Raw genomic sequence first — 25,144 nt, 5'->3', positions numbered from 1 at the left:
ATGGAGGGGGTTGATAATGGTAGCATGGTTGATGTAGTGTTATGGATTGTTTGACAAGTACCATTTAATAACCTTAAAACAAAATATAATTAAAATTAAAGACCATGAGATTGAAGGGACAGTGGCAGCGTGGATACTAAATTGGCTAAGGGACAGAAAGAAAAATGTAGAGATGAGCGTTTGCTTTGCAGACTGGAAGAAAGGTGTCCAAGTGATATCCTCCAGGAGTCACTGTTGGGACTACAGATCTTTTTATTACATATCAATAGACTAAAAATGCTGCTTTCAAATAATTGGAAGCTACTTATTTCCATTTCATGTCAATCATGAAACTTGAAGAATATGGAGCACAAACTTGTTCTTGAAAAGCATTATAACTTAGCATGTTTCCTTTTAAGAATTTTATACCTTTATGAGTCTGCAACAGCTCCTTCTCCAATTCAATTAAAGCTTCTTCATCAGCATCATTTTCGAAACTGGGTTCATCTTGACCAATGCCTTCAACTTCAGAAATTTCCCTTGCAGCTCTAGACAGCGGGTATGGAGCAATAGAGCTTAGATGAGCGATTTTATGCTGTTTCTGGGAAACCAGAGGTTTTGTTGAAATTTGAGATGCAATATGTAATGATTCCACTGGAGTGGGAGACATTACGTGCCTAGAGCGTCCCAGAGTTCCTAAAAACATTACAAGTTTCAGTTAAGTCACAAAAATACAAGTAACCTGAAAATTTTTTTTAATATCATACCCAAGCAGGCTGGAAGCCAATTATTCATGTTATTTTGCAACATATACCAGCCACAGACATCAGCCTTCTCATTGCTGCTTATTTTACTCAGAATCGGTACTTCTTGTCCTTCCTACTCTCTTTTAAGTTACAGCACTCTCTCTTCTAATTAGTATCTCCCACTCTTAATTCATAAACTTTCAGGCCAATCTAATGCCTGGCATTCAACAGAAGGATGCCTTTCTCTACTTGTTTCTTCCTCTGCAATCTAAGCAAGCCCACAATAAGCAATATTTAGCAATAGTTATCCACATGTTTGTCCATTGCCCTTTTATCTCTCTTTTTGAGGGTGGGAATCCTTCTTTCAGAGATGATTTTCCTATTTCTTTTTCTAAAATCTTTTTGTGCCATTCATCAAACAAGAGACCAACAGCCTGTTTCTGAGCCTCTGCCAATAAAGTACTGAAGCCAGTTGCAAGGAAATGCATAAAAACAGTCTAAGGATGACACTTTCTTTCTCCCTCTGGAAAAATGAATGGTCACGGCTGAGTTCCTTTCCCATAGAGATGTAAGTAAGGTCAATAACTTAGCAGGTGAGGATTATGGGAGCAAATCTCCTTCCTATTATCCCAAAATGAAGAACTTTTGTGTCCATTCTAGTTTCTAATACACAACCACAAAGGAACAATTGCTGAATTAACACTTAGGATGGCTGTTATTTCCCACAAATCCCAACGTAGCAATTAGTAGTGTTCTTCAGTCTTCTACCCAAGTAAAATGCCAATTTTGTTCTCTGATACAGACAATCACACTATCCATGCAGAAAGGCAAACACTAACACCTATCTCAAAATTCTGCATGGGACTTGTCTCTATTTGTCACCATATTTTTCAATTTATAAGTTGAGCTCATCACCTAATATTGGAATTTTTAATTTTTCATAGTCTGCTGACCAACTCGGCATAATTGCACATCCTGCTGTTAACTATAAAAAGAGACTCAACTAACAAATGTACATAAAAACATTGGATTCCTTCATTATGCAGGTATGTTTAGAATTGAATTTAAATTCACAGCAAGTATTAAAAAGATATGAGGAAACGAGAAACTTTCTTTTTAAAAGATAGGTTTTTCAAAATGTCAATTTAGTTCAGTTGGTAGTATTATCACTAAGTCAGAAAGCTGATTGAGTGCATTATCTAGGCTAACACATCAATAAGAAAGTGCTGCATTGTTGGAGCTGCTGTCTTTCAGAAGAGATATTCAACCAAGGTTCTCTGCCTGCTTATGTAGGTGCAAAATATTTCCATATCACCATTAAAAGAACAGAAAAGTGAATTATCCCACTGCCCCAGCCAATATTCTTCAATTAATGTTAGTGAAAGTAGATTTAACTTTCATTCATTTGTTTGCTGTTTGTGAGACCTTGTGCACAAATTGACTGTTTGCCTACATAATAATACTAACTGCATTTCAACATTGATGAATTAGTTAGAGTGCACTTTGGGACATCCTGGGGATGTGATAAAATGCCAAATAAACTCAAGTTTCCTGCATTGTCCAATATTTTTAATCTAAAAAGCTGTTAAGTTCAAACTTTTCCTTTTGATTCTGTTCAAATTGAACAACTTGCAGAAGGCTATACGTTATTTGTATGGTTAAGATAGTGACTGTACCTTAACTATCCTATAAAACTTTACTGAGATAATAAATTCTATCCTGTTAAATTCAGCCTACCATATAAATAATCTTTCAGTGGTTGACCTTCTGTCACAACAATTTCACATGCAATGAATGCAGTAGTAAACTGTCCATGAATTGACCTCTATATGAAACTAGCACAGAAATAACCTTCAATTCCAAGGCCATTGCCAAAATTATAGATATGAACAACACTGGAAAACTCTCAGTTGTTATGAATGCAAGGTTTTATAAGATGATTATGATTTGGGATTGTCTCTTTAGTTCAAGATAAAATGGGGTAGTGAAGAAAGTCACGTGATCTGTTCCGAATTCTGCCCAAGAGCAAACCTTAGTTACCATAGAGACGGCGGGGAAAGAGTTACTCAGAGCAAGATGCAAAGTGTTCACACCTGAAACAAAAACTAGAGCAGCTGCGGTTACCTTTTTTCTCTGAGATTTTGGACAGAAAAAGAGAGAGAGGGAGGTTTCATAAAGAGATACAAGGCTGCAGCTAGTGTGGTCAGCAGAAAGCAATGTGCTGCCTTTCTATGAATTACCAAGCATATTGTGGGAGGCAAGATAGTCTCTGGTCGAAGAGACACATCCCATAGCAATCTAAGGAATCCAGAAGATTCATCCTGGCGTGGCTGGGGTAGTGGGGGAAGCAAGCCATACTGCTGGTATTCAATTCGGGGCTCCTCCAGAAACTGAGAGAAGTGCTTTTTGATGATCAGTCAACGTTACAACTCAGTAAGGTGGGGAGAAGCGAACTCATTGGAAGCTGGGAATTATGTTGGACTGGTTCCTGTAAAAACTGCAAGAAGAATGTAGAAGCAACCGCATTGAGAGCAACAAATATATTAGGCTGAATAGAAAGGAGTGCAAGCATTGGCAGTCCATTCCTCAATTTCTATATTTTCATTCCTAGGAATAGGCTATAGCCCAGTATCTACCAAAAGGACACTAGCTTGATCTCACAGCTACCTTGATTATACTTCTCACACTCCACCTGGAAGCTGGTGGGGTGAAAGGTGAATCATGACTCTGGAGGGAGAGAGTAAGGAATGAAAACTGAAATGTGGGAACCGGGACAGACACAGTCAAGGGCACTATAAACAATGGTGATGGAGAATACTTCGTTAAGGAAAGATAAGGACATATTAGCAACTCCACACTTGTCCTTTTATCTCCTCCCTTCCCACTGTCCAGAACTCCAAACACTCCTTCCAAGTAGGAAGCAAAACATACTTGTACTTCTTTCAATTTAGTATACTGTATTCACTGCTTACGATGCATCTCCCCTACATTGAGAAGACCAAATGCAGATTATATGAGTGCTTTGCTGAGCACCTGTATTTAATCCACAAGAGTGATCTTAAACTTCTGGTCACTTTTAATTTTCATTTGCTGCCCCACTCCTACTCTGATCTCTTTGTCCTTGGTCTCTTATTGTACCAATGAAACTCAACGTAAATTCAAGAAAAAGCAACTTATCTTTCAATCAGATGCTTTACAGTATTCCAGATTCAACACTGAATTGAACAATTTCAGATCATAGCTACTATCCTCACTGTTGCTATGATTCTTCTATTCCCATTTACACCTTCTCTATGCCTACTTCTGTTTCTCTACATGTACCATTACCATTTCCTTTTGCCATGCACCGTCATCCCTTTTGTCATTTAATTTTCCTTGCTGTCACCCTCTTACAGACCTACTTTTTCCATTATTTCCCCACCCTCCTCTTCTCCCTGCCACTGTGCTTAAAATCTACTAAAATCGCTAACATTTCTCCAGTTCTGGCAATAGATATCAGCCTGAATTAATGGTGTTTCCCTCTCCACAGTACTACTTTGCCTGTGTTTTTCTAATATTTTCTGTTTTTAATCATAGCTAAGACACTTATGGCAGCACCTTTATTTGTAGGAAGTGAGTGGAGTCAAAGAATAAATGTAAGAACTAGTTCAGCCAGCCCGAGGAGGGTGATGGCAGATGGTAAATGGTTGGCCTCCATTCAAAGAAGCAGCAGAGCACATTTCGACCAGCCTGGTGAGGGATAGAGTGAAGGACTTCTTGTTCATGATGAAAGTTAGGCAGTTAGGGCCAGGGAGCTGTTAAAGTAGCAAAGGTGTCAGGAGAGTTGCAGAGGTAGATGGGAAGACACTGAATAGAGGGAGAAATACAGAATCAATACAGGAAAAGATACATTCTGAGGTTCAAGCAGTACTGTTTGTGGACTTTGAGCAGTTAGAAGCAGGTTTCTTGTGATAAATTATGAGTTTGGAGGCCAAGGAGGGACGATCTCAATTGATGAGGTCAGTGACAGTCTGAAAAATTATGGCGTAATGATGATGGTGGAGTCATAGTCCAGGCGGAGGTAGGAGAATGTGTCACACAGTTAATGATCAGGGTCCACAAGGCAGAAATTGGTTTGCCAAACAACAAGACTGCCATCCTTGTCAGCAAGTTCAATGATAATGTTAGGTTTGAACCTGAGAAAACAAAGTGCTACAAGTTCAGAGGGAGATAGGTTAGAGTGACTGTGCACAGTGCTTTGTATGAGGAAGGCAATACAAAATAAATTGCTGAGCATTGCAGGATGGAGGTTTGGATTTGGTGAAAGACAGATATCAAGCTTGGAAATATATTGGATTATTGTAGGAATAGACCTAAAAAAAAACATGGATGGAAATCTCTTTGGTCGAGTACTGACAGCTTACCTGTTGATTTTGATAATCGTGTCCATGGCGTAACTCTTTTGATTGCTACGTGTCTTCCAAAACTACTTGAAGGCCTGCTCTGAATATCATCAATTACATCATAAACAATGGAGTCATCTGCATATTTGCAGAGGCTGCTTTGTGGTCGCCAGTCTCCATTTTCTAGAGAATTAGGAGATAAAAAGGAATAGGTCTTTATTCTGAAATCTGCCAGGGCCAATTTTAATTTTAGGTGGCAGCAGAAAACAGGTGATATGGATTGAACATCTCTTGGAGTTGAGGTGTATAATGAGTGACTGGTCTGCTACCATTAACTTTCATCCTTGGGAGAAAATGTAAGATCAGTCATATAGCATACTGGAACAAGTTAAAATGACAAGTAATTCAAATGCAAGTTTAAAATAGTTTACCAAAATATGACTTGCATAAATCAGGATGTATAAAATCCTTTAAAATATAAAGGATGTATAAATCCAATTGCAACCTAATGAATCACAGTCTGAATCTTCCTCCTCATTCTATCCAGAGAGGAAGTAACTGGCCGCGAGTGATACCTTCCCAAAACAGTACCGCAATTCATCATGTTTTTATTAACAGTTCTCAACCACCAAACCCATACAGAGTTCGCACTTGGCGCTTCAGGGCATAGACCACAGTCAAGTAAGTAACAGTCTTGCGTTTAGAATGTCTATGTAGGTGATAAAGTACCAGATAATATTTTCCAAGAAGACCTCAAGAACCTCTTGAGTTTCCTCGTAAATAAGGCCAGACATGTGTTTAACGTCTCCACGACAAGCGAGGCGGCGAATGGTAGGTTTAGTGATTCCCTGGATATTATCTCGAAGGACTTTCCGGTGCCGTTTAGCACACCCTTTATCGAGACCTTTACTGCGTTTGCCCCTAACAGACGTCACAGCCAGAGACAAAGCCTTGCAATGATCAGCATGGATGAATAAATCTGTGCACTATTCCAAACACTTGCAAATGCCATTCAAAGAAAACAATTCTAGGCTTCATTCTTTTGCCATATGGTGTTTTTGTAACTTGACTGGTCTATTCTCAATCTAGTAAGTATCATGCTCAGACCTGCAGAGCCGCAATACAGAATGGTTTCAACAAATGTTCAATACTTCTTGAAAAATGACCACAGTCCAGAGTGATAACTTTAAAAGGCATTTTAAGTCTGTATAAAGAAGAGCCAGCATGTAAAGTGTCATTATACAATAAATTAACTTGTGATATCAGCTACATTACGTCAATTAAGAACCCCACCATTTTATGGCTTATTCTGTAGTAAGACATTTCCAACACTGATTTTTTGACTATATGTTGTACATCAGCATAATAAACAGAGAAGCAACTGGAACAAGGCAGAAGTCTCTCAAAAGGAGGCTTTGCTGAGAAAAGACTGCTACAACATAAAAAAAATCAGATGTCTACAATTGTCTAATACTTGCAACAGCAGCATTAGTTTAGCAGGATATGTGTTATGAGAGCTTTTCTCACAAGCTAAATTGTTTTCCTCTGTTTTCATTATGCAGCAAAGTAGTATAATTAAAAGGGGTTATTTATCTCGAACTATTTAAGTGAAGTGGGAGATTTTACATTGATCTGAAATCCTCTTTTTCATTCCTTGTCAATCTTAGTTGGATTCTCATTCTGCATCTTTCAGCCAAGATGCAGAACGACTGCTAATAAAAGACATAAGAAAATGTAATTTATATATAAAAACTGCAATTCTTGCTGAACAAGAACTCCATCCACCAGTGTATGCGTGGTTTTTACTGCTGCTGCTGTCGTGTGCCCTCTCCCATCGCTCCCTTCCATTGTTGTCTGTCTCCAGTGTTGGTTGCCTCCCGCCGCTCCCTACTCCCCTATCTTGCTCACAACTCTTTCGCGCTCAAACTGCAAGCAGTAGGGAGAAGTAAGTGGTAGGGAGCAGTGAACAGGAGGAAGGCAATGGAGGCGGGAGGAAGAACAGTGTTAAGAGCTCTTTTCTGTTTGGTCTGCGCCATCTTCGATGCGGGCAGCTGCCTGGAACATCACTGTCATTGACATCACAGGTACTGTAACTGTATTTTGAGTTGCTGTGTCAGCAAACGCAGCCACAAACTAAAATTATAGAATAAATAGAACTTTATTGGGAAAAAATGTTTTTAAGAACAAGGATCAGAAAATTAAAGTGAGGGCTAATTCAAAAATGGTTAAATCTATAAATACTGGGAAAGGTCACTTAAGAAAAGCAATTTTACAAATATTAATTTAAAATTCATTACTTTTGGTTCAATAAAGTTTTATCATGGAAATGACAGGAAATGCTTCTAAATGGATCCTCATACGAACATACAAATTAGGAGCAGGAGTAGGCCACTCAGCCCCTCAAGCCTGCTCCGCCATTCCATAAGATCATGGCTGATCTAAAAGTAACCTCAACCCACATTCCTGCCTACCCCCGATAACCTTTCAACCTCTTGTCAATCAAGAATCTATCTAGCCTGCCTTAAAAATATTCAAAGACTCTGCTTCCACCACCTTTTGAGGAAGAGAGTTGCAAAGACTCAGCCCTCAGAGAAAAAAATTTCTCCTCATCTTTGTCTTAAATAAGCGACTCCTTATTTTTAAACAGTGACCCCTAGTTCTAGATTCCCCCACAAAAGGAAACAGCTTCTCCACATCCACACTATCAAGAAGACCCATCAGGATCTTAAAGGTATCAATTCTTACTCTTTTAAATTCCAGTGGATACAAGCCTAACCTGTCCAGCCTTTCCTCATAAAGCAACCCACCCATTCCTGGTATTAGTCTAGTAAACTTTCTCTGAACTGCTTCTAATGCATTTACATCTTTCTTTAAACAAGGAGACCAGTGCTGTACCAATACTCCAGATGTAGTCTCACCAATGCCCTGTACAACTAAAGCATAAGCTCCCTACTTTTGTAATCAATTCCCCTCACAAAAAATGATAACATTCTATTAGCTTTCCTAATTACCTGCTGTACCTGTATATTAACCTTTTGTGATTCATGCACTAGGACACCCAGATCTCTCTGAATGTTAGAGCTCTGCAATCTTTCACCATTTAGATAATAAGGTTCTGTTTTATTTTTCCTGCCAAAAATGAATAATTTCATATTTGTCAGATCTTTGCCCACTCACTTAACCTATGTCACTTTGTAGCCTCCTTACGTCCTCTTCACAATTTACTTTCATCCCAATCTTTGTGTCATCAGCAAACTTAGTCACCATTCCTTCAGTCCCTTCACCCAAGTCATTTATATAAATTGGAAAAGTTGAGGCCCCAGCACTGATCCCTGTAGGACACCACTTGTCACATCCTGCCAACCAGAAAAAGACAAAAGACCCATTTATGCCAACTCTCTGCCTCCTGTTAGCTAACCAATCTTCTATCCATGCCAATATGAACAGATCCTCTATCCATGCCAAGTCTTAATCAATTAATAGCAGCAGTTTAAAGTTATGCTTGTTGTAAGGTGAAATCATATACAGGTTTAAAGTGCTTTGAAAGTAAATACCATTTAATTTGCTGATGGTGCTTTTTAAAAGATGGCAATTATGTGTTTCAATAAAATAATATGCAAATAAAAGCATTGTGTCTGGAAAAAGAATCATTCTAATTTTTTTTTTTAAAAAGGATAGAATGGCTAGTTTTTCATTTATAATCCCTCCCCAACAGCACTATAGGTGTACCTACACCACATGGACTGCAGCAGTTCAAGAAGCAGTTCACCACCACCTTTTCATGGGCAATTAGGAATGTGCAATAAATGCTGGCCTAACCAGTGACGCTTACATGCCATGAATGAATTTTTAAAAAAATCTCTCGTTTTTTAAACTAAAAGCCACATTGGCAGCAGGATTGATGGCAAGCCAGGGTGATGAATATGGCAAAAAGGAAAGGACTTAATCCCAAACAACAGGTATATTATTTTTCTTTCCAATTTAATGTTTTCATTTTTTTCTCCTGGGTTAAAGAATTTTATTCAGAAGATTATTCACAATCTCCATAAAAGGTGTGCATAGTATTTTGGAAAGAAAAGTAGTTTAAAAATATGTTAAGATTCAGCTGATTAACAGTCAGTACAGTCAACAGTCAGTAAGGTTCAAAGAAAACCAAATAAAAAACAGGAAGCGCTGGATACACTCAACAGGTCTGGCAGCATCCGTGGAGAGAGAAGCAGAGTTAACATTGAGTCCAATGTGATTCCTCTTCTTCAAAGGAAGCCGGCTGGTCAACAAACATTTAATAGACTCATTGAGGAAAGACACTTCAGAAATAGTAATTAAAAAACATACTTGCATTTATATAGTGCTTTCCATGACCATCAGATGTCTCAAAAGGGCTTTACAGCCAATGAAGCACTTTCTGAAGTTAGTCACTGCTTTAGTGTAGGAAACATGGCAGTCAACCTGCCCACAACAAGCTCCCACAAGCAACAATGTGAAAATGACCAGATCATCTGTTTTTTTGTGATGTTGACTGAGGGATAAATATCAGCCAGGACTCCAGGGATAGCTCCGCTGCTCTTTTTCAAAACTGTGACATGGAATCTTTAACATCCACCTGTGCAGGCAGATGGGGCCTTGCTTTAACATCTCATCCAAAAGACAGCATCTCTGACAGTATGGTACTCCCTCAGTACTGCACTGGAATGTCAGCATTGATTTCCTTTTGTGTTCAAGCCCTGGAGTGGGACTTGAATCTGAAACATTGTGGCTCAGAGACGAGAGCGCTACCAATTAAGTCACAGCTGGCACACAAATGCTGAAGACATGTGTCTGTACAGTGAAGCACAAAGCAAGCAACCGCAAAGAGAACAGGGTAGGAGAGTACTGCCAAACAGGTTTGGAGGCTTCCCTCTAAATTAATTGGGTTGTTTGAAAATTACCAGGACACATTTCACTATGAACAATAATCTTTTTTTTACAGAAATATACTTTATTCACACAATATCTAAAAGAACATTATAAAACATTTCAAAATGGCCACCACAGAAAGTGCAACACCCCTTTGTCCATCTCTTCTTTGCCTCCACCTATCACTGGCCCCCTATCTAGCTCCACCTGTCCCACCCCCCTTTATCACCTCATTTCTCTATTTCCTTAGTTCTGATGAAAAGTCATATGGACTCGAAATGTCGACTGTGTTCCTCTCCGCAGATGCTGTCGGACCTGCTGAGTTTTTCCAGGTATTTTTCTTTTTGTTTCGGATTTCCAGCATCCGTAGTGTTTTGCTTTTATATTACAGAAAGTGAAATGATATTCAAATTTTCTACATAGATCATGTTGCACTCTAGAGGTGCTTCAATACAATTGTGTTACTTATAATATTTAATGTATACTTTCAATGCGAGTCATACAGACTGGTTCTATACAATTTCCAGCCCCTCGGTGTACTGCGGCTGAAAGGGCTTAGACAGCAATCTTTCCCCATTGCTCCTCTGCAATGGCCGCCTCAAAGCTTTAGTATATCCCTCAGCATGTAGCCCTGAAACTTGGAATGTGCCAGTCTGCAACACTCAGTCATGGACAACTCTTTGCACTGGAAGACCAACAAATTTTGGGCAGACCAAAGAGTGTCTTTCACCGAGCTGATGAGCCTCCAGCTGCAGTTGACGTTTGTCTCAGTGTGTGTCCCTGGGAACAGCCCATAAAGCTGCTCCCAGAACTGCTTAGAATGAACTTGGGCAAAAATCACTGCAAAGGCACATTCCAGAAAGAGGTGGACAATGGTCTCTTCCCCTCCACAGCTAGCTCAAGGGCAACTTGCGAAGGGAGTGAGACTCTGGGCATGTAGAAAGGATCTGACAGGGAGGGCATTCCACACCACCAGCCAAGCTATGTCTTGGTGCTTGTTTGAAAGTTCTACTGATAAGGCATTCTGCCAAAATGACTTTGGCAGTCTGCTCAAAGAACCATCTGACAGGATTCACCATCTCCCTTTCCCGCAGGACATCTAGACCACTACCTGGATGGGCTTGTGGTCAAAGGTGTTTCTCACCATAAACTTTTCCACAAGGTCTAGGCGGTATGGCATGGTCCAACTGCTTGAAGTGTTCTGCGGCACTGTGGCCAGACCCATCCTTTGCAACACTATGTGCTGAGGTTCTATCTGTCCGCAGTGACATTCGGTGTTTGCGTATCGAGAGTCTATGCAAAGCTTGTTGCAGCCACATACAAAGGTAGCCATCAGGATGAGGGTGAAGTTAGATACGCTTTTTCCCCTTTTATCTAGAGGTCTGTACTTCATGTCCCTGTGAACATGGTCCATTCTTGATGTCCAGATAAAGTGAAAGATGGCTCAGGTAATTGCCACAGCGCAGGTATGAGGAATGGGCCTGGCCTGCTCCATATACAGCAACAGAGAGTGCTTCACACCTGATGGCCAGGTTCTTACCCGCAATAGAGAGGAAATGTTGCTCCACATGTGCCCAGTTTTTATTTGTCCATAGCTACTCACTCCTTCCAGTTTTTAGTGCAAGCTCTGGTCCTTCCAAACCATATTCCCAGGACCTTCAGGCAGTCTGACCTGACAGTGAAGGAGCCAAAGGGTCAGTCAGCCCCGTTCCCAAAGAACATGACCTCGCTCTTGTCACTATTTACCTTGTCTCCCAAGGCCAGTTTGAACTGGTCCCAGATGTTCATTAGTCCATGCACCAACAGCGAACCCAAGAAGACGACAGTGGCATCGTCCATGTATGGGAAGGTTTTGACCTGAGTGCCTCCACTACTGGGATTGTCACTCTTCCTATACTCGAATCCATTCAGAAATACTCAGCAGATGAATGGGACAGGGGAGAGAGGGTAGCCCTGCCTGACTCCAGACTTAACTGGAAAGCTTTCCAATTCCCACCCGTTGATTGAAACAGCACTACTGATGTTTGTGTAAAGCAGTTGGTTCCAATTGCGGATTTCCTCCCCAAAGTCCATTTTGGAGCATATCCTTCATGTAGGTGTGCGATATTCTGTCAAAAGCCTTTTCTTGTCCAGGCTGATGAGGCAGGTTTCCACACTCCTGTCCCATATAAAGGCAATCATACTTCTGAGTAGTGTGAGACTATCAGAGATCTCCCTGCCGGGTACAGCGCACGTCTGGTCAGGTTGGATCACCAACTCCACAACAAACTTGACCCGATTGGCGATGACCACGGACAGAATTTATAGTCCACAATCAACAGTAAAATGGGTCACCAATTTCTAATTTCCTTTCCCCCTTCCACTAGTAGATGAGGGTGATGATGCCTTTCCTCATGGATTCTGACATGCTGCCGGCCAGAAACATACTCTCATATACTACTTGTAGATCTAAGCCGATCCAGTGCCATCGAGCCAATTACAACTCGGCCAGTAAGCCATCACTTCCCAGAGTTTTCCTCTTCTCAAAGGACTCGAGTGCTTTGGTCAGCTCATCCAATTAGGGTTTGTCCAGAATTTCCCATGTACTAAGACCTCTGTGATGAAGGACAGGAAGGACTGGGAGGCTGTGCTGTCTGTGGGCTTCACTTCATACAATCTGGCATAAAAGGGTTTACTGATCCTCAAAATGTTGGACTGCAATGACTTTACTGAGCCACTTTCTTTCTGGAGGCTGCTGATCACAGAGCTTTCTCTGTGTACCTTTTGGAAGAAGAAATGTGGGCACATCTCATCCTGCTCCATGGAGCGGACTCTGGGCCATAATGCAATCTTGGCGGCTTCCAAGGCAAAGAGCAAAGCATGTTGGCCCTTCACCTCTGGGAGATCCTCCTTGACATTAACTCCCATCGACTGTAGCCGGAGCAGATTCCGTATGCTTTTCTGGAGCCGAGAGATTTCCCTCAGTTCCTTTCTAGCCTTCTGAACACCTTTGAGGATGAAAAACCTCAATGATCTCCATGATTGCTTCCCACCTTCATTTAACTATTTTCTCAACAACAGCCATCAATCTTTCATGGGGTAGGACCCACAGACCTCAAGTCTCAACGACAGTTAATTTAATGAAGATTACCAAAATACAAAACAAGTTATATCACATCAGTTACCAGAGTAGTATCCTGACCAACATGTATCATCAACTAACTTCACTAAAACAGTGAATCCAGTGATTCCTCTCATGGTTTTTGTCAGATCTTGCTGCATGCAAATTGGCTGCCACATTTGTTTACATAACATAGGAACTGAAGTTATCTGTTCAGTCCCTCAAGTACTTCCACCAATTAGACCATGGTTGATGCACCTCTGCTTCATTTACATGTCTTTGTTCCATATCCTGATGCCCTTACCAAACAGTCTTCCGGACTTAATATTGAGTTTAACAATTTCAGATCATGAACTCTCTCCTCCATCCCCACCCCCACCTCCTTCTTCCAATAATTTATAATTTTTTTTTTTACAACTATTTTTTCTCTTCCCTCCTATTTTGATCTATTGTTTCATCTCCACCTTTTAGCCCATCTTGATCCCTTCCCCCCACCCCACCTGCATTAGGGCCATCTGCCACTAGCTTGCTTCCCTTAATGTCCCCATTAGCACATCTTTTAGATAATATCACCATCGTCAACCCCCCTTTGTTCTTTTGTCTATGACATCTTTGGCAGTCTCTTCTTGGCCTCCACCTATCACTGGCCCCCTATCGAGCTCTCCTGTCCTACTCCCTTCTACTAGCTTATATTTCATCTCATTTCTATATGTCTTAGTTCTGATGAAGAGTCATATGGACTCGAAACGTCAACTGTATCCCTCTCCGCAGATGCTGTCAGACCTGCTGAGTTTTTCCAGGTATTTTTGTTTTTGTTTCAAATTTGTCAATCTCAGTATTGAAAACTTCATGTTGATCATCCTCAACCTTTCCACTATTCTTTGTACAAAAAAGTGCTTCCAGATTTCAATCCTAAATACCTTAACTCTCATTTTATGCCCTCTTACAATGTATTTCCCATCAATGGAAATAGTGTCTCTGCATCTACCCTACTCTTTAAACATTTCAAACACCTCAATTAGATCACCCGATACTGCAGATTCTTCCTGTCCTGGAAGGAAGCAAATGTCACCCCACCATTTAATAAGGGAGAGAGAGAGAGAGAGAGAAAAAATGGGAAACTACAGACTTGTTAGCCTTATACAAGTAGCAAGAAAAATGTTGGAATCTGTTATAAATGGGCACTTAGATAATAATGATCTGATTGTGCACAGTTAACATGGAATTATGAATGGGAAATCATGTTTGACGAACCTGTTGAGAATTTTTGAGGATGTTACCAACAGAATTGATAAAGGGGTGGACGTAGTGTACTTGAATTTTCAGAAGCCTTTCAATAAAGCCCCCCACAGGATATTCATTAGCAAAAAACAAAGCACTTGGGATAGGGGGTGACATACTTGCATGGATTAAGGATTGGTTGACAGGCAGAAAACAGAGAGTAGGAATAAATGAGTCACTCTCACATTGGCAGGCTGTGACTAGTGGGGAACCACAAAGAACAGTGCTTGGGCCCCAGCTGTTCACATTACATATCAATGATTTGGATATGGGGGCCAAAAGTAATATTTCCAAGTTCACAGATGACACAAAGCTAGGTGGGAATGTGTGTTGTGAGGAAGATGCAAAGCGACTTCAAGGGGATTTGGACAGACTTAGTGAGTGGGCAAGAACATGGCAAAATATAACGTTGAAAAACGTGAGGTTATCTATTTTGGTATGAGGAACAGATGTCCGTAGTATTTTGTAAATGGTGAGAGATTAGGAAGTGTAGATGCACAAAGGGACCCAGTGGTCATGTCAATAAGTCACTGAAAATTAACATGCAGGTGCAGCAGGCAATTAGGAAGGCTAATGGTACGTTAGCCTTTATTATAAGAAGGTTTAAGTATAGGAACAGCAAAGTCTTGCTTCAATTGTATAGAACCATGGTTAGACCCACAGAGTACGATGTGTAGTTTGGCCCCCTTACCTTAGGAAGGATATTATTGCCATAGAAGGGGTGCAGCGAAGGTTCACCAAACTTGTTCTTGGGATGGCGGGACTGTCCTATGAAGAGAGATTGGGTCAACTGGGTCTGGATTCTCTTGAGTTTCGAAGAATGAGAGGTGATCCCATTAAAACTACAAAATACTTAAATGGACAGATAGGGTAGATGCAGGTAAGATGCTTCCCCTGGTCGGTGAGTCTAGAACCAGGGCACACGATTTGAAAATAAGGGGGAAAGCCACTTGGGACAGAGATGAAGAGAATTGTTTTACTCAAAGGGTTGTGAGTCTTAGGAAGTCTCTACCTGAGAAGGTTGTGGAAGGGCAATCATTGAGAATGTTTAAAGCAGAGACTGACATATTTCTAAATACCAATGACATAAAGGGATATGGAGATAGTGTGGGAAAAAGGTATTGAAATGGATGACCAGCCATGATCGTATTGAATGGTGGAGCAGGCTTGATGGGCGGAATGGCCTACTCCTGCTCTTATGTTCCTAATTGTCCAAACTCAAGTGAATACAAGCCAAGTGAATTCAAGTCAAGTGAATGCAACCTGTTCTTATACTTTAACCTCTTAAGCCTTAGTATCATTCTGGTGAATTTGACTTTTCCAAGGCCTATACCTCTCAAATGTTTTGGTATCCAAAGCTGAATGCAATACTCCACATGCGGTCTAACCAATGCTCCGTACAACTGAAAAATCACTTCTGAATTTTGTATTCCAACTCCTGAGATAAAAATCAATATTTCATCAACCTTTTTGATTACTTATTGTACAAACCAGTAGCTTTTTATGATTTGTGCTTATGGAGACCCAAATCCTTTTGTTCCTCCACAGCACTTAGCCTCTCATTATTAAGAAAACAAGTAACTACATGTCAAAAGGATAGACTGCAATTCCTTGCTATATAACATCTTGAGGACATGAAAGGCACCAAACAAAAAACAAGTTCTTTCTTTCCACTGGTTCCAGGTCAAGTGTAAGCTTCCTTTATAAAATCCTGGCACTACTGCTTCCTGTACTAGCACTCAAGTGCTATGTCTATTAAAGGGACATGCTGCTACAGTGAAGTAAGATGGAAATATCTGACACTTTGTTTTGCAACACATTTTGAAACTTCAGTATTTGTTGCTGAAGGTTGCAAGTCTCTTTAAATTATTGACAGTTTGTTTTCAGTACTGTTCCACTCCCACCAGACTGTTCCACTGCCCCCCATTGCACCTCCCCACCCACTCCATACCAAAATGCATATGCTGTTTTATATTGCAAATTTGAAGGGAGAGGCTAGTTGATGAGGGGCACTGTGAGGAGAGTTCCAATTTGGTCGTAATCCTGTAGATGAATGTGAAGCAGCAACCTAGCTTTAGGTAACTTAGCAAATGAACAGTACGTTCTTTGCCTGTATTACCCAAAGGTGTAGTATGCTGCTTGAAGACTTGCAACCACTTTCAGAGCTGGAAAAGTTTAAACCCTGAGATTGTGAAAAGCATTAAATAATTGTAAGATCTTCCTTTCTTTAGGATCAAAAATACTGGGCAGGCAACACTATTATTAGCGTAGTCACTTCACCAAAAATCTCTGATAAACCTTTAGGCGTGTCAGGCAAAAATATTTGGCATAAGGCAATCCCACAACTGTGTACAAAGGTACTAGATAGCATCTCACTAAGTAGATCTAATTAAACCTGCATTGAACAAGTGAGAGAGGGGTCATTTACAAGGCTGTGTGTAGTCTATCTAGAGCAATACCATGATTTATTCTCAACATTATACACAGATACGTTCGAGTGGGATCAGAGGGTTGATACTCAAGACATAAATATGTCATGCTTGACGTGGAAAAAAAAATGACTAACAGGTATTGAAATCAAATGTTGCACACATTAAAGCTACAGCACAAGCATGTTGTCAATTGCATTTACTCCCACATCCATTCACATCAGTGCAAAATTACCAGATAGCATCTTGCTCATCATTATTAATGGATGATACCAGTGATTCAATTATGTTGAACTGCAGCTGTGGGAGTTCAACTGGAATTGATACTCGCTTTTCCTTGTAGAAGATTTAAACTGATCTAAAAGTTGAGGCAAAAGGAATGAGGCCGATAAGGGATGGGATTTTAAGAGCTCATATTCCATCATTAGGAAATAACAATCAGCATACAGTCACGAAACTTCAAGTCTTCTCGAGAAAACGATCTGGAAAAGCAACAAGTTAGGGAACTGAGATCCCATTCCTTCACTTACAGTCCAACTAATTCATTTACAGCTAATTCTAGGAATAAATTCCTCTAATTAAACTTTTTAATTAAGTGGCAATGGCATGGAAATAAATGGTTGAAATTTAAAATAGAAGTATACTCCTGTTATGGCTCATTATTAGATTGTATAATCAGCTTGATTCATCAACCTCTTCTCAAAGCGAGAGATGAAAATCTCTCTATCACCATAACATCCAAATAACTTTCACAAAGCTGAATTTAGTCTTCTGAAGGAGAGCAGATGCAGTTCAAGCATTCCAAGGGATTACAGCTTGGCAACAAGATTTAGTAGAAACCATTAGGCCTCTCAGTACTTTCCCCCCCGCAATTAATATGAATCGAAAGGTTGGTGTATACATTTTGGAATGCTGTGCAGCATAAATTCTTTTTAAATATTATTCATGCAAGAAGGTTTCGTCAAAGGCATATTTATGCGAATGTATTAATCTCCTGTACAGAGACAGATTTCTTCAGGCCTGTTCTATCTTCATAACTGGAATATTCAGTCTATTCAGGAAACCATCGGTGCGAAATTCAATGCCATGGTGCCATGGAGACCCTACACTGCCTGCATGGTGTTCCAGCAGTAAAATAGTGTACATGGAGCTGTTCCAGCTGGCAGGCTCTAAATCGACACTATCTTGAAGTCACACAAGAGGCTGATGCAAAATGTCTCGGGATACCTTATTTAGACTATGCAGGCCCAGGCCACAATTTTGTACATCATTCGCCAAACCTCAGGTGTTCTGCTACAAGCTAGGCCCTCAACCATGCTATTTAAAATGGCTACTCAGCAAGTTGCAGCTGAGGTGCTTTTGACTTGCCTTTGTTTAGGCTGTTTTGGTGGCATCACAGTGCTGGGTTTTTTTTTAAAGCAGATTTTGGCAGTTGCTGAGAATGAGGAGGACAGAAGTACCTGGCACAGCTATGGGGGCAGTTATTGTACTGTGAGAGAGCCATTGTAACGCACTGTTTTACCATTCCCACATGGACCCAGCATTCCCCGTTGTTAAATCAATTTCAGACTCATCACAATGCCACCTAGGCCAACATCCAGCAATAAAAGCCACCAACAAAAACTTTCACATAACATTAACAAATCATCCAATCGTACACAAAAACAAAAACACCTGGAAAAATTCAACAGGTCTGGCAGCATCTGCGGAGAGGAGCACAGTTAACGTTTCGAGTTCGAGTGACCCTTCAACAGAACAAACACCTCGAATCAAATTTAAAATGCTGTGTTGTTACCAAGGATTTCGGCTGAAAGTGGCTTTTCTCAGGATTTGCTAACTCATCAAAATTCTTGGAATCTGGGGCGTTGGGTGCCATTAGACTAAGAATTAGGCTGTATGTTTTACTGCCACGTTTCGCTAAGAGGATCGCTCACCTCTTCTCCCCCCCCAAAAAAGAATAACTCAAGGCGTTTAATATAATGTGACCAGTCATCGTTGGTCTGATCAAACAGTTCGATACGGCCAAACTGTGGCAGATAACGTCAACGACTATGTTGAAGGCATTACTTACAATCGCCTTGCAAGGTACGACTGATTTACTTCTGTTTAATTCCCACAGCTTTCGTTGGTGTCATCGGCTAGTCGTGTTTTGCCTTGTCGCCAGTTGTTACGTTCCTTCTGTGGGGTCGCTTCGCTCAGCGAACATAGTTACACACCTATCTAGTAATCACTAGTGAGTGATTTGGTAAACAATATACTGCAGATGCAGAGACCAATGTAAAATGAAGTACGTGCTGTTTATTAACACAGGGGGTGACATGATTGAGGTGTATAAAATTATGAGGGGCATAGATAAGGTAGCCAGGAAGGAAATTTTCCTCTTGGTGGAGGGGCCAATAACCAGGGGTCATAGTTTTAAGGTAAGGGGCAGGAGATTTAGAGGGGATGTGGGGAAGAATTTTTTCACCAAAACGGTGGTGGGAATCTGGAACTCACTGCCTGAAAGGGTGGTAGAGGCAGAAACCCTCATAACATTTAAGAAGTATTTGGATGTGCACTTGCGATGCCATGGCATACAAGGCTTTGGGCCTAGTGCTGGAAAAGGGGATTGGAATTGTTAGGTATTTGTTTGACTGGTGCAGACTTGATGGGCCGAAGGGCTTTTTTCTGTGCTGTAGACCTCTATGACTATGACAACTAACAGCATTAACATTTGTGCTTCTCAGACCACAACCTATTCTAAACTACTGATTAACATTGTAGACCACACTACACAGCAATTGGGTAATGCAATCACATGGTCAAGCCGTTCATATCCTCTTAAAGGTCTATAGCACCTCAGATTACCACAGTCCTCATCCAGTCCATGGCTCCACTCACCACACAAATATTCCATGCAGTGCCATGTGTCTTACTCACACTCTTCCCATCCATTTTCATGCTGGAGAAGCTGGCTTACAGCAGCAGGGAGACGTCCCAGACCGGGGGTGGATTGGCCACATTAGGCCCCTCATTCATATCAAGGAGTATGCCATCGCGCTGACTGTTGAGGATGTGGACCGTGCCTGCAGCGAGAGAGATGTTGGCAGCGAACACCCACATGAGGATCCTGCACCACATCACCCCTCTCTCAACACAACTCAGTGCTCTCTCTCCTACTTTTGACTCTGCTGCCAAGCACTAATCATCTCTGCTTTGGTTCGCAGGGAGCTCTGCCAAGAGACCAAAGCCCTCAACGAGCCAGTGCCTCAGCTCCATCCAGGTCCTCAGTTCCAGCTAAGAGGACACTTCCTCCATTAAAAAGCTGGAAATAAGCAACCTGGAAGATCCATCACTGCATTTACTCACACGCTCCACTAGCGCAGAGATACACATCTCCTTGGGACCTAGATTTGGAGCAGGCTCAGTTCATAATCTGGTGGTCAGCGTACGGACACATGTCCACAGCAGGAAAAGGCAGGTTCAGCCGAGCTCCCTGGCACTCGGAGGACTGCTGAGGAAGAAGCATCTGCGAGGTCAGAGTCAGATGACAAGCCTCTGGATTTGGCCTTCCAACTCATCGTGGAGAGTCAGCAGAAGGCAGGGGAACATCACACAGGGCCGTTGGAAGCCCTCAATAGAGCGGCACACGGGTCGGAGGAGTGTGTCCACCTGCTCTTTGATAAAGTGGTGCACACGTGCGCATGTGGAATCTCCATGGGAAGGGGAGCGGATGCCATGGAAACCCTGGTCTAGAACTTGGAGATGCGTGCACACCTGTACTCCATCGCGGTAGACATGGGTGAGTTCCTACAGTGGCAACACGAGAGGAAAACAGGGCATCTCAACGTCCCTCCAAGTGATCTTTCCCCTCAAGGAGTCAGGCCGGGCCTTAGGCACCTGAAGGGAGGAGGAGCGGCAACTGGACACACCTGGGTCATCCACTCAGGAATCTCAGAGACTGTCCACTTCCTCCAAGCCCCCTTTGCCTGTGACCCCCTCATCCTTATCCTCTGTCACCACAAAGGGAGCAGCAGGCCACTAGGAGGACAGCCAAAGCAAGTTGGAGACCTCAAGGCCTGAGTTCTCCAGAGGACCCATGCCGAAGTTATCAGAGGCAACAGGGCCAACCATTGCACAGGCTGTCTCTACCCCTGCTGCAGATGTCAGGGCAGCACTTAGAAGAATGTTCAGCCTAGAAAAGTTAAGAATTTCTGATCACATATGGCTGTATGGGTGAACACATTTTGTCACTGAATCGTGAATGGTAACTTTCAGCTTAATGGACAGGCTTTGCAAGTCCTCCCACTGCATCCCCTCTCCCCCCCCCCACGAGCAGTTCAGCTGCACCCAACTGGCCCATGAGTGATTCTGGAGGGAGAAGTGTTTGTGTGGCAGGGCCTTTCGGAGCCTCATGCAAGCACTCTCCCATACGCACAGATCCTTCCTCCATTACGCTCATCTCAATGTCCCAAGCATTTTCAATGCTGCCTGCTGGGGTTCTCTTTCAGTTGTCCATCTGAGCTGACTTGCATCTCCGCCCACCCACTGATCGCATGCCTATGCAGCACCTGTTCCCATCCAACACGAGGCTCCTTTCACTTTTGATTTTGCAAGATGGTTGTAATGAAGTATGTCTTCAGCTCCCCTGTCTTTTCCTTTCCTTCAGTCACCCATGTCCTTTCCTCCATCACTGTTGACACTCCGGCATCACCTTCCACTTCCCCATCATCACCTACCAGCCAGAAACCTTTTCTTTCCATGATCTCCAGGTGAACGGATACGTTCCCCATCTTCCCGGGAATCCCACCTTCATCCACGTTAACCTCCCCGACCTCCTCCTTTCCATCCCCAGGGTCCGTGTCTGCCTCCGAGTGTCCACCAACCACCCTCATCATTCCTTCTACCTCTACTGTTGCACCCTCACCCTCCCCCCCTATGGGCTCACTCTGTCCTCTCTCATTCTTATTATTTCTTCCTACCACGCCCAACCTTATTTTGTGCCCCAGGAGGCAGTCATTAACTCCATAGACATCTCCCTTGCAAGTTCATCTTGGCATCCACACCATCCCCCCGCCTTACTCGTCCCAACCCTTCCAAACTCCTTCCCTTACACCTTCCTCCCCCTTTATACCTACCTCCTCAGTTGCCACATTCTCCTGTTAAACCCTTCTCCTCCCTCCCCGCCAAGATCCCTTCCCTCACCGACACCATCATTCCACCCCCCCCCCCCCCCCAACCTCCCAACTCTCCCACTCATAGCTGGGCCTTCCTCTCCACCCCCTCAATGATCATCCATAGCAGACCAGGGACAAGACACTGATGTCCTGAAGCTGACCCTCAACAGTGATCTTTCACCTTCCGTGAGCTGTTATCCAGTGGAGCCACGTCCAAGAAAATCCACCCAGCATGCATGCAACATGTGTTCCTCCAGGATCCGGTAGCTATAGGGCTTCAGCACCTTCTGCTCCTCAGGTGTCCACAAGGTGAGCAAGACTGTGATGTTAAGTCCCGACTTCTGCATGTCACACCTATTGAGATGTGTTCTGCACTGGCATATTTTCCCGCCGACATGAGCGGTGAACTTAACATGGGGGCGATGATTCTGGTGAGCAAGGCTTATAATGATTTGCAGATGTATTAAAATGATGCTCCCAACATGCGGGGGTGGGAAAGGCAGCCTGCCACTGACAGGCAAAGCAGACGATCACAAACTGGTTTCACAACAGCGTGAAAACAATTTTTGGTCTTCCCACCTTATTGTCCGCTCACACCCACTATGACACCTGTGCCAATGGGAGTGGAAAATCCCACCCTATGAGAATTAACATCAGGGTTATGAATGCACGCGTCATCAGGATCCTACCATAATATCCTACCAAAATCCTAACATACCCTTTTGATCTGCTCTTCCAACACTCAATTCATGGGGGAATTTGATCATTGATTTAATATTCATGCGGAATATGATTTGTGCGCCATCAGCAGATCTGTGCTGCATTCTACGCCCTTTACATATTGGCCGGATTTTTCTGTGCCCGCTGGCGTCAGGCGTGCTCGGTGGTGTGAGCGGACAATATGTCACGATTGGTTTCACAACGGCATGAAACCAGTTTGTGATCGTCTGCTCAGCCCACTAATAGTGGGCCGCGTTCCCTGCCTTGGGACATTGGGAACCTCATTTTAATATATCAGCATATCATTATTCCTGCCCGCTTGAATCATCTCCCCTCGGCTGGATCGTCTGCCCACATCAGCGGGAAAACAAGCCAATGTGTTTCACAACAGCACGTAAGCGATGTGCAGCTGGCAGGCTGCACTTCGCTCGAGACTTCAAGGTCTGTTTGCCTACCTTACTTGCTCAGCACCAGGCTTCACAGACAGCACCACTTCACTTCTAGGGAGGCTCACGGCACGTCTCTACCTACCAGATCAGTCATATCTGGCTGGCTTTTTAATACCTGCAGGGCTAGGGCTTGCTTGGTGAAGGGAGGGAAGTGGCCTCAGGCAAGGGAAGAGGCTGCAGGACGGGGGCAGTACTGGGGAAGGAGGATAACCCAGGGTGTGTGTGGGGTATATGTTGATTTGTGTAATGGCCTCAAGGTAGCGAGGACTAAGGAGGCAGATTCCAGAGGAGATGAGGCTAGATGGACATATGGGGTTATGTATGTGAGAATGGGTGGTGATGTCCCTTGAGCTGGCAGTGAGTGACATGCCAGCAAATGTGTGATGGGCTTGAGTGTGAGAGTTTGGAGTGATGAGATGGTTGCCATACCCTGGCTGCATGGGTGAGATCATTCATCCTCTGTCTGCATTGGATGGCTAACCTCTTCTGTGCAGCATTAGCACTGATCACCACTGCCACCGTCACCCAAGCCTGGCTGGCCACACCACTGCCCATCCTGCAGCCAGAGCACATTGGACATTGTGGCGGGTCTCCACGGCGGCCAAAAGGCACTCCAGTGATGCGTCACTAAATCTGAGGGCTGCCTTTCATGGACCTCTTCCCTGCAGTAGTCATGGGCTAGAAGAGTGTGCACACAGATGGATTTTAAATAAGTTCCAGGCTTGATGAAGCAGCGAGGTGATGGCATGGTGGGCAAATGAGAGCCCGTCCCACCATGAAAACGGCGTGTTTCCTGGGAATGCATAACTAATGTGGTGGGTTTGGGATGATATGGTGTGAAAACCCGCCATTGTGGCTGGCAGGTGAAATGTCGTTTTACCCGCCCGCTACTGCATTTAGTGCAAATCTGGGACAATTCCGCCCATAGGCATACTTACATACAGAATCCACTTCAGGTGCAAAAATACTTTTCATAACAAAACCATTCATTCTGAGCTTTCCAAATACTCTATTTTTACTTCTACGTTCTTGGGTGGATTTTATACTGAACGATACTGTAAAAGAGTTATGCTGGACTACAGCAAGTAGTGTATTTACAAATGTCACAAATATTATTGACTGATCCAGCATGTGTTGGTTCATGAGATTTGATTCAATGCATTATTCATGAACTGTGCAAAAAGTTATAAAAGGATCTAAAGTCCCATAAAGCCTGAACCCATTAGCTCCCCCTCTGACCAATGAAGCACAACTAAGCAAGTAGATGTTGAGCAATAATTGTCTGGGTTACTGGGTAGGTCACTGCATTGATCCATTTCTGCTATAGCTCTTTAAGGGCAAATAGTGATTTTTTTTTTGTTTCTTTGAAACATTAATGAATCTTTGGAAGAAGGTATTTCAGTCAGGAAAAGTACTTACCCTGGCCTGGCCATTACCACATTCTGCTTTCCACTCTTAACGTCATCATTAGCACCTCCTTTAGCCAGAACCACCACTATTAACAACCCTTTGACCTTTTGTTAATGACATAGTTCGCAATCTCTCCTTTGCCTCCACCTATCGCTGGCCTTCTAGCCAGGTTCACCTGTTCCACCCCCCCTTAAGCAGTATATATCACCACATTTCTACTTCCCTTCAGCTCTGAAAAAGAGTCACATGGGCTCGAGACGTTAACTCTGTCTTTCTCTCCACAGATGCTGTCAGACCTGTTGAGTTTGTCCAGCATTTTTTGTTTTTATTTCAGTCAGGGTTCCTCAATGGATGTTTTGATTTTTTTCCCCCACTATATATTGGCTTTAGTATGCTAGTTTCATAGTTTACACTGGTTGGGTTGATTCCAACTGTTGACACAAATCAAGATAACTGCTTTGTCTAGTACCCAAAGCTATTCAATGAATCAATAACACAACTTTAGTTAATGTTAGACTGAATGCTCAAATAAAGTCAGGGCAGCCAGTGATTCAACCTTTTTGCTTGACACCATATGAGTTTATACAGAACATTGC

The 25,144-nt window shown here is 42.6% G+C and overlaps 1 protein-coding gene across 1 annotated transcript in view; it reads right to left on the bottom strand.

Moving 5' to 3' along the window:
- Positions 1 to 25,144, bottom strand: part of zbbx (zinc finger, B-box domain containing) — a 143,288-nt gene that overhangs the window by 19,662 nt on the left and 98,482 nt on the right. Inside the window, exons 17-18 of the mRNA XM_041205303.1 lie at positions 5,129 to 5,290; positions 409 to 675 (exon numbers count right to left, since the gene is read on the bottom strand). Coding sequence (XP_041061237.1) covers positions 409 to 675; positions 5,129 to 5,290 — 429 coding nt within the window. The remainder of the gene's footprint in view (positions 1 to 408; positions 676 to 5,128; positions 5,291 to 25,144) is intronic.

This window comes from Carcharodon carcharias, chromosome 2, assembly GCF_017639515.1.
Source record: "Carcharodon carcharias isolate sCarCar2 chromosome 2, sCarCar2.pri, whole genome shotgun sequence".
In the NCBI taxonomy this organism is placed as follows: domain Eukaryota; kingdom Metazoa; phylum Chordata; class Chondrichthyes; order Lamniformes; family Lamnidae; genus Carcharodon; species Carcharodon carcharias.
Note: the sequence above shows the minus strand (reverse complement) of the source record. Positions and strands in the feature narration are given on the sequence as shown.